At 38.5% G+C, this 9,113-nt stretch overlaps 3 protein-coding genes and 1 non-coding gene across 4 annotated transcripts; 1 reads left to right on the plus strand and 3 right to left on the minus strand.

The window, feature by feature from the left end:
* Window positions 1-548: 548 nt before the first annotated feature.
* Window positions 549-1,975, minus strand: LOC5500286 (cyclin-dependent kinase 2-interacting protein). The gene is made up of 4 exons (XM_001621715.3): window positions 1,564-1,975; window positions 1,360-1,486; window positions 1,121-1,256; window positions 549-979 (listed from the first exon to the last, which is right to left on the minus strand). Exons 1-4 carry the CDS (start codon window positions 1,806-1,808, stop codon window positions 783-785), a joined length of 705 nt encoding a protein of 234 aa, XP_001621765.2. The 5' UTR covers window positions 1,809-1,975; the 3' UTR covers window positions 549-782.
* Window positions 613-698, minus strand: Trnay-gua. Its single transcript is given in 2 exon segments — window positions 613-648; window positions 662-698. It is a non-coding gene; the product is annotated as a tRNA-Tyr (tRNA).
* A 170-nt stretch (window positions 1,976-2,145) lies between the features above and the next one.
* LOC5500288 (zinc finger C2HC domain-containing protein 1C) lies at window positions 2,146-6,465 on the plus strand. The gene is made up of 3 exons (XM_032368742.2): window positions 2,146-2,305; window positions 3,343-4,929; window positions 5,471-6,465. The coding sequence occupies exons 2-3, from the start codon at window positions 3,364-3,366 to the stop codon at window positions 5,693-5,695; spliced, it is 1,791 nt and encodes a 596-aa protein (XP_032224633.2). The 5' UTR covers window positions 2,146-2,305; window positions 3,343-3,363; the 3' UTR covers window positions 5,696-6,465.
* On the minus strand, window positions 6,456-9,016 carry LOC5500287 (dual specificity protein phosphatase 3). Its single transcript, XM_001621716.3, has 2 exons — window positions 8,846-9,016; window positions 6,456-7,829 (listed from the first exon to the last, which is right to left on the minus strand). The coding sequence occupies exons 1-2, from the start codon at window positions 8,989-8,991 to the stop codon at window positions 7,397-7,399; spliced, it is 579 nt and encodes a 192-aa protein (XP_001621766.2). The 5' UTR covers window positions 8,992-9,016; the 3' UTR covers window positions 6,456-7,396.
* Window positions 9,017-9,113: the final 97 nt, after the last annotated feature.

A 9,113-nucleotide genomic window follows, 5' to 3' on the forward strand; every position in this document is an offset into this window, starting at 1 on the left:
CACACAATAAACTTTACCCCGGCAATAGCGCCCAACCCTCTCCCGAACCTTATGAGCGTCTGATACAATAAGCTTTATTCGCGAACAATCAGCAAAGCAGTCAAGAGGGTCTAGGTGTCAACGTAATTCTGGCCCGCTAGCAAGCGCAATAGGTTTGGAAGCACGCACAACTGGCAGTAGGACTTTCCTGTTACGCAGGCAATGCTTTTCAGGCGGGCCCTTAAAACAGAACAGGAAAAAAGGCACGTGTTACGTTAATACACGCAAGAGCGACGCCTGCGCGAATTTGCATCTCCACAGGGTTACCGCCGAAACGTCAAAACTTTAGTGTGTGCAAACTGAAACTGTGTAGAGGACGATATCGTGGACGACGAAGAAAAAAAACAATGTAATTTGATTTAAATTAGGTAGCACTATGTAAAATGTATTCTTTCTGATGAATACAGCCGTTTTGTGAAACCTCCCAAGATTCACGTTAAATTGAGAACGCTGCGTTTGCTCTGTAAACTTCTTTACCCAAGTTCGTTACTGTAGAAATAATGTCTTAGTTTATTTTCATCTGTTTCTAAGCCTTTTATTTTGCTTACTCCATACATTGAGAAGAAAAAAAAATCCTTCGAGCCGGATTCGAACCAGCGACCTAGGGATTACAGTGATAACTCTACAGTCCCCCGCTCTACCAACTGAGCTATCGAAGGCGAGCTAAAGAACGGAGGCAATCATAATGTATATAAACGTGTTTATCAATTTTGTGATTTATTTATATAAACTCTATCAATCTATTACCGTAGATCCGTCTCAACAAGCATACTTTCTAATAAAATATCGTGATCTCTATCTATATAAGGACTATGTAGCCAAAGCGATAAGTACACCATTAAAGTAGTTCTATCTTTGGTTGAGGTAAATGAAGAAAACAGTTTCTCTTTCAAGGTTAATTCCTTCCTGTACATGGCGAGTAATTTGTTTGAAGTATTGCCTGCAGAGAAAAAAGCGTGTCAAAACAGTGATTGTTATTTCTTAGTGTCATTGGGCTCAAAACAAACTTTCGTAATGCTCGGATACCAAGCGGTCTTTGGAGCATGGAATTTTCTCAGACATGAAAAGGGATCATACTTACAATATTTGTCGACAGTCCAGGTTTTGAATATACATTTCCCATCATTCTGATCACATGTCGCCTCTTTCATTTTATCCAGTTCTTTGGCAGCTTCGAAATTTTTCGATAGAGATTCCATTTTTGTAACAATTCCATCCTTTGAAAAATGCAGCAAAAAACATGAATAATATTTTTTATATTTACCTGCAAGATCATCGTCTTAAAACATAAGTAAAAACGCATGAGCCTTATTTCCCCACCATCTTTTGTAAAATAGTTGAAAGCTCTTGTGACGTTCTGACGATTTCATCTTGTAGCTCGGCGCTAGCTGATTCACTTGTTTCATCCAGGACTGATACTGAGTTTGTTCCTTCAGCATCGCTATAGCTAACAAGACGATACAAAAAAATATCAGCATGCCTCGAAAAAAATACTATTTAAACACAAAAAGTTCACGGACTCACTGATCTTGTAGCTGTAAATTCATGAGCTTGTTCGCCACGTTGGTCCCAAGCGAATTGAGATTTGTCCATTTGTGAACACTCTCGTGCCATGAAACACAAAGGTCCCTAAGCCTTCTGCCGAGCTCATTGGTTGGCCTGGCCCTCGGAGAATCTGCTACTTTAGGGCTGTAAGAATCAGTCTGCGAGGCTCGCTTCTGTGGACTTTTGGAGTTAGGTGTTTTAGGTTTCCTTGTTTTGGAAGCCATTTTGAAAGGACCGCGTGCGCGTTCAAGGAGACTGGTTACGGAATGTTGTGACAACTAATATTTCACAGGGGGGAGGGGTAGGTCTAAAAGGAATAAATGGTAAAACTTGCGAAAACTAGATTCAGCCAAGGCCGAATATACACCACAAAACTTGACAGTCTTAAATTCCTTACTTTGGTACCTTCAAAGAAGCCTTTCATTGCAAAATAGATCCAATATAACTACCTTTCCACCCCCCCCCCAGCTAAACTGTTTTTAGCATTTGTTGCTATGCGGGGATATTTACATAGCAACCGAAAGCCATGTTAGTGTATTTACGTTGGTGACAGGGAGTCAGCCAATCATAATGCAGAGAGGTGAAATTTGATGCCACGCGACAGCGCTCATGTACAGAAACACCGTGACAAGAATTGAACTGTGTCGAAGGGACTTGTAAGTGAATATTCACGAGATTCTTAATCATAGTGGCGAAATTATACCCATCTCAAGCCTAAAAGGTACGTTTAACTATAAGGTAGAATGTAATAGCTATCTTAGCAAACCCCTTTGCCGAACGATCGATTAGAAAAACACTGCTTTTGTGCGTTTTAGGCGTGAAGGTTTATACAAATATGTCTTCGAGATAAAAAAAAAAATAACACACACAATGCGTGGGTTTTTTATTTCTGTTTGTTGTCCTCCTTTTAAACAGCTATTTCGACATCTCTGACTTGGTTGTCAGTAAACATAGATGCCCAAAAGAGTCTTTAATGAGTTAATAACGGTGAATTTGACACATGCACCATACCTAGTTTTTAGTTCCCCTTGAATGGGAAGGCCCTCGTCTTTCCTGTATAACTTAATATCTGATCTAAGTGGACAACTAAACAATTTAAATGATAACTAATATACTTCTAAGTGTCTTGTTTATCTTTTACAATGAATACAGTTCGTTGTTGAACTAAACAATTATTGCATTTCTTTATTGTTTTTCCTACTGCCATTCAATAATATCTCAACTCATATTTGTGCATCATTTCTTCTTTCCGATCAAAATCAAATTTTCCCATTAAGAATTTATACTATCCATCACTTTCATAATAAACCCTAAAAGAAGCTCTAAGATTGTTTATTCAGTCCCACAGCATGTCAATACATTTGATTGGCACACTTGCAAACAAATTCCATTCAAGCCCTAGACCAAGACCTATATTGTGACTTTAGGGCATAATTAGCTGAGACCTCAACTCAGAGTTTGCTTGGCAACATATTGTTTATAACTTAAACAAAAGATCCTACGAATCATGGTAAGATCTTATTCTAATTCTAAAACCACTGACAAGACTATAGGATGCCTTTAGAGGATGCACGGTATTTTATTTATATCATTTCCCTTCTCAAAATAGATTTATTACTTTAGGATGTTTTTTAGATTGCGATATGCTTTGATATTAATGATATTGACTTGAACACATCTTTTTAAATACTGGAGTTCTGTGATTTAGTTTTGAACACTGGTTCGGTGGTGTACTGATATACTTTTTTTTTCACTTAGATTTCCCTGGCTGTTGAGTTGATGGCAGAGCCTGTCTCATACGAGTTCCTGTCTTGTGTGAATCTACATCGCCCTCCATTCCCAATGCAAGATCTTGCATCCTCCTCTACCCTTACAAGTATGCCACAAAGCATGCAAGGCAATGGAGTATCCCAAAGACAACCCAAGTATTCTCGTCTTGAAATGATGAAATTAAATATTGAAAAGAAGAGGAAAAAAGACGTCCAAGACAGGCGTGAAGTTTCACAATCAAATCCACGGAATGCCAAAAGTGGCGGTACAGTTCGTGCATTCTTTGCTGAAAGAAGAGCAATGGAAGCAGAAGCCAAACAAAAAGAAAATGCAGCATACTTACCTCCAATTGATGCACACTTTCGACAAATGAAGGGACAAAACCCTGGAAGTTTAGGTTCTCCACAGAAAAGTCCACAAGTACAAAACCCCTCACCTGGTCAGCAGGCTCCAAGCCATGGTAATGTAAGGAACATGTATCATAGGAAGAAAGGTAAAGGAGTTGATAAACAAAACCCTTTGCCCCCATTGCATAGAGATGCTGTGAACCCCCATAAACCCCCCACCCCTAACAACAGATACGAGACACATGCCACATTAGTAGCGCAGGAGGATACACCAGAAATTGCGCCCAGTTACAACATTAATGCACCCATAAAGAGACGTGGTGGGGGAGGTACAGTTGTTCCAAGAGGTGCACCTCGAAAACAGCACATTCCTCAAGCTCCACCTAAACAAAGAACTGCTGCCCTGCAGAAAACAAAAGTGCAAAATGTTCCTTTGCCAAACGATGATTCAGATGGTGACATGGGGCATGATTTCAACAGCTTGGATGAACCCCCTCCAAATCTATCAAGATTAAAAGCATTGAGGATGAAAAAACTAAGCCAGCAGAAAATAAGCCTTCCTAGTAAGCCTGAAAAATTAACAGACTTTCAAAAGTGGCAAATAGAACAGGATAAAGGAAAAGAAGAGAGATTGGAAAAACACAGACAAAAGATGGAGAGCAAGGGAGAGTCACTATCCTTACGTGAAAAAGAACTTCTTGAAAAAATCCAAATGGAGCAAGAAAAACTGCAAAGAATTAAACAACAGCAACTTGAACTTGAAAAGCAAGAGCGCTTGGAGAGGGAAGAGGAGGAAAGATTTAATAAAACATTAAAAAAAGCAGTCTTTGAAAGAGATGAAAGTTTCGTGGAAGAACCACCAAAATCTGTTAAGATTTTAAAGCCTGCAGCTGATGTAACACCTAAGAAACCGAAGAAAGTGAAACACAAACCAGTTATTGCAGACCCTGTACCTGTGGATGAAGAAGAAGAGCCAAAAGAGGACTTCACAAGTTTCTATATTCAACAAGCAGAAAAAGCTGCACAAGAAGTTGAACTAGACCTGTCACCATGCTCTATATGTGGGCGTAATTTCCAGACTGATAGGCTGGAAAAACACCAAAAAGTGTGTGCAAAGAACTCCACCCGCAAGAGGAAAGCATTTGACATGACCAAGCAGAGAACCGCAGGGACTGAACATGAGAAATATGTTAAAGCTGGTGCTCACAAACAGGAACCAGAAAAAAAGGTAGGTTATTTCTGGTTGTTGAATATAAGCTTTATACCATTTCCATTGAGGTATCCACCTCAATGTGGCGAAATATCTACCGAGAGCAGAAGGCTCGAGGTAGATATTTTTAAAGCCACTTTCTGCCAAAATGGAAATGGTATGATTGTTTTAGTATATAATACAAGCTTTAGAGCAATTTTCTTTTCGGAAAACACTTGTAAATCAGCTGTAACACCTGCCATTTTGCTTGATTTCTGGCGCAGGAAAATATCCACCTCCTAGGTGTATATTGCATTTTATCCCAAGTTTCTCAACCAATAAAATCGCTTGTCTTTGTGAGGTTCTGAAGTTTTATATACTTATATTTGTAGATTGTTTATTATACATTTTAGATCACCAAACTCTGGCCAAACTTCATTAGTTAGACTGCATAAAAGCAAACCGGTATATCCCCACCTCTATCTCCTTTTTTTATCACTTTGAGTTGATTAATGAAAAAAGTATGTCTAATCACAAAATGGAAATGCGGATAATGATTGACTGATTGAATCATTTCCAGGCTCGAAAAATAGACTGGAGGGCCCAGCATGAGAGCTTTATCAAGGCCATCCGCTACGCTAAGGGGTCCAGCGATGAGCCACCACCTGTTATGGAGAATCCACACTATGTGCAATGCCCTCACTGTGAGAGAAAATTCAACCCGGAGACAGCAGAAAGACACATTCCAAGGTGTAAAGACATCAAAGCCAGACCTGCACCTCCAAAGGGAAGAAACAAAAGATAAACCATAGCTTATACAGTAGTCTGATTTTGGAGAATAGATGAATAATTTATATATAATTCAAGATGTCATTTTTATTGTGAGACAAATCTATTTATATTTAGGTATTTTAGCATTAAATTAGTGAAAAGTATTATAAACAAGTGCTAAAATATGTACAGAATTTTACGGCCCTGGAGGTTTTACATTCTCAAGGCAACTTATATTAGGGAACTTACTTTTTATGCCTTATATATAAAAGACTTATTTTTTTGTTACGAAGTGAAGTAACTATATTTTTCTAGCGCAATTCATACACAAGCCAAGAATTCAAAACCCGCATCACTGCCTTTTAAAGTTGGATTGTGTTGCTATTCCTAAACAAGACAAGGGTTTAGACTTCTTAGGTGGGTGCAAACAGAACAATTTGAAAACAATACGCTTTGGGTTATCTTGTGGACTGTGGAAAATGTGCCATTTTGAAAACAATAACATACTGCTCTTGGTGCACACAATGTAAACGAGCAAAACAGTGGGCATACGCATGTGCTGTACAGCTTGTAATCATTTTTGTATCAGATATGAAAAAAAACCAGATATATATGGAGATGGGATTCAGTAGTTATTACAGGTATCCTGCTTTTATCTATACTCCTGGCCTTCATTTAGTAATAATATTATACCAAACTATAAGTATTGTTGCAAGAAAATGTTAGGAGATGTAAGAACAGTCTACACAATGGTTTGTGGTCCTTCATCTATAACAAAAAATAAATAAACAACATTAAACATCATTACTGTGTATTTTATAACTCAGCTAAAAGATGGCATTTGTTTTTACTTAAGTAGGACTTAAGTAATTATCTCAACTTTTTTTTTCTTATAAAACTTACAATAATCATGACCCCAACTGGTAGTGTTTTCCATTAAATAACCTTAACCTGACAAAAATGTAAAAAGGACCTCTGGTTATTTACACATTATTTGATATATACATAATACGATGCATGTTTTTGCACATTCTAAAACAAAAAGAAAATGCCCACAAGATGATAGAAAAAACATGCAACACGGTGAATTGCAGTTTTCCAGAGCACAAAAACCATATTGGCTTCAAATGAAAAAACAAAGCCCAAGATTTTAATAACTGGACATGTGTAGGGCACAACAAACCTATGGTTAAGAACTGGTCCGCCTTATTGCTCAGCCAAATTTACAACAGAGATGGATGATGATATCACAAATTTAAGCATGCAGATAAATCTTGTGTGCATGCTTTTGGTCCCCCTGCTCTATAGGGCTCTTTTCAGCCACATCTTTATTGTTTTCACTATCAACATTGGCAGACAAATTAGTTGTTGAAACAGCTATTTTAAAACAAATTTGAAAACTTTTTTTTGAAAATATCGCAGTAGCTTCATATAATCAACCCATGGAAATGAATGCTTTCTCAGACTTGGCATTTGCTAGGATGACAAAAAAATAGCTGACAAAGATACATGGCCCCTAATATTAGAAGATGGTGCAACTAGGCATCAAAGTGAAATCCTCAGTTATTGAATCCCCACAAGTGCAATCAGCTAATTGTATCTGAATCGAAAAATTGATTTATCCAGGAGAGGAATATCAACACATGGATCACAATTTCCCCTGGATCTGGGAAGTGATGCCCATTCAGAAGTCTGTCTTTTTGATAATTTAAAAAAAATTGGGATCAATCTACAACTAAAAGCATCTGTTGAGTTTGTGTGAATAATCTATGAGCTGCTCCATAAAACCCATGTTTGGATACACCATGCGTTTACTTCTCACAGTCCTCAATGCATTGGTTAAACCCATCTGCTGATGTTTTATTAGATATGCCAGGACAAGAGTAGCAGATCGACTAATGCCTTCTTTGCAGTGGACATAGACTCTGCCATTCTTTGGGCAATTCTTGGTGCCAACTGCACTAGCAATAAAGTCTGCTGCTTCATCAAAATATTTGTTCAGCTTAAACATGAACACATCTGTTGCAGGGATACCATGGAAGATTATTCCTGATTTGTAGAAGCTTGCGTCAGTGTTGACATGTGAGAGTCTCTTGGTGCCCTGTGCTGCATTTAGAACATGGGTAACACCAAGGGCAACAAGTTGATCCTCCTCCATGGCAGTTACACTGTAAAACCAGAAGATGTGATAATAATTGAAACAAAGATGTGTTAAATTATTTATGATCTTGAAATCAAATATCATTTACAATCATAGTTATAATGCAATGCACATTACCATGATCACCATGACCATGCCATGAAAAAGCTCAAGAAAATTAGCCAGTATTCCTTTTGGGGGGGAGGGACCTTTTTTGGGTGTCATTTCACAACGTATCTTTTAGGCTTCAAGGGCCACATGCTCAAGGATCCAGTGTACTTTGCGGGCGCTCCCAAAGGTCACTACGGCAAAAGAGCCGCTGGAAAAGTTTCCTAGTAAGACTAGTTCTGGGGGCGTGACACGTCGGAAGCTTAAGCTAATTTAAAACTGACAGCCGATGAATTCAAAATTATTCTGATGAAATAGCTGAACAAAAAAATCACTCTTTCCCACTAAACACAACTGTATCACAAGCAATTGTTCTGGCTTCAGAGTTTCTCTTATCGTACAAAACAAAGTAACTTGATCCATCAAACAGGCAAAGCATTTGTCATCGACGCAAGGATTTACAAGTAAACACTGAGTGTGCTGGGATTGGGCCTTTTTTTCACACCTAAAAGGACCATAGCAGAGGATTTATGAACATCCATCCCCCCACCACAATATTTGGAGGCCTGCTAGAGGTCTGCCTTAGATTGACTCAAATATCACAATTCCATTCAACATTAAGTTAACATTCCAAAGAAGCTTTCTTATAATTAAAGGGCAACTTCAGAATACCCCACCACAGTTGTTCTACATTTTTTTCTTAATACCTTTCTAAAAACGTAGCAATCTAGCCTATTATGCGACATGGAGTTCACCAAAACGTTATGAAAAAAGCGAAGACATATCATTTAGTAGTTTTAGTATTAATTGCCTAAAGTTAGTGACAATTAGAACTTTTGCAAACGCTTGAAATCGAAACAGTCACGAAACAGCTTATTCATGCGTGTACTTATTCCAATCAAACTCTCATTCACTGAACACACTGAAGCTACTTACGCGCCACCGACATATATCCCGTCAAACACTTCATCATAAGCTTTACTGGGAAACCTGTACTTCCCGATTGTCTCATTTATGATTTTTTTCAAGTCTTCGACTGTAATTTCCGGTGTAGACTCTTCGCTTCCCATGTTGTCCGCCATCTTTAGTCTGGAGAGGGAATGGGGCAAGTTTTTCACCACAGGGAGCCCACACAAGGGCAGCCCGCCCATTCTTAGACTTGCCCCAAGTCGCCCTATTTGATTTTCCCTGATAGGACTGCGCG

This window comes from Nematostella vectensis, chromosome 7 (assembly GCF_932526225.1).
Source record: "Nematostella vectensis chromosome 7, jaNemVect1.1, whole genome shotgun sequence".
Lineage (NCBI taxonomy): Eukaryota > Metazoa > Cnidaria > Anthozoa > Actiniaria > Edwardsiidae > Nematostella > Nematostella vectensis.

Excerpts from the sequence above, each read along its gene's own strand:
- LOC5500288 (XM_032368742.2), top strand. The coding sequence starts at position 3,364 with ATGGCAGAGCCTGTCTCATACGAGTTCCTGTCTTGTGTGAATCTACAT. Across the intron at positions 4,930-5,470 it reads AACAGGAACCAGAAAAAAAG|GCTCGAAAAATAGACTGGAG; the intron begins GTAGGTTATTTC and ends AATCATTTCCAG.
- LOC5500287 (XM_001621716.3), bottom strand. The coding sequence starts at position 8,991 with ATGGCGGACAACATGGGAAGCGAAGAGTCTACACCGGAAATTACAGTC. Across the intron at positions 7,830-8,845 it reads GGGATATATGTCGGTGGCGC|TGTAACTGCCATGGAGGAGG; the intron begins GTAAGTAGCTTC and ends CTGGTTTTACAG.
- LOC5500286 (XM_001621715.3), bottom strand. The coding sequence starts at position 1,808 with ATGGCTTCCAAAACAAGGAAACCTAAAACACCTAACTCCAAAAGTCCA. Across the intron at positions 1,487-1,563 it reads AATTTACAGCTACAAGATCA|CTATAGCGATGCTGAAGGAA; the intron begins GTGAGTCCGTGA and ends TCGTCTTGTTAG. Across the intron at positions 1,257-1,359 it reads CAACTATTTTACAAAAGATG|GATGGAATTGTTACAAAAAT; the intron begins GTGGGGAAATAA and ends CATTTTTCAAAG.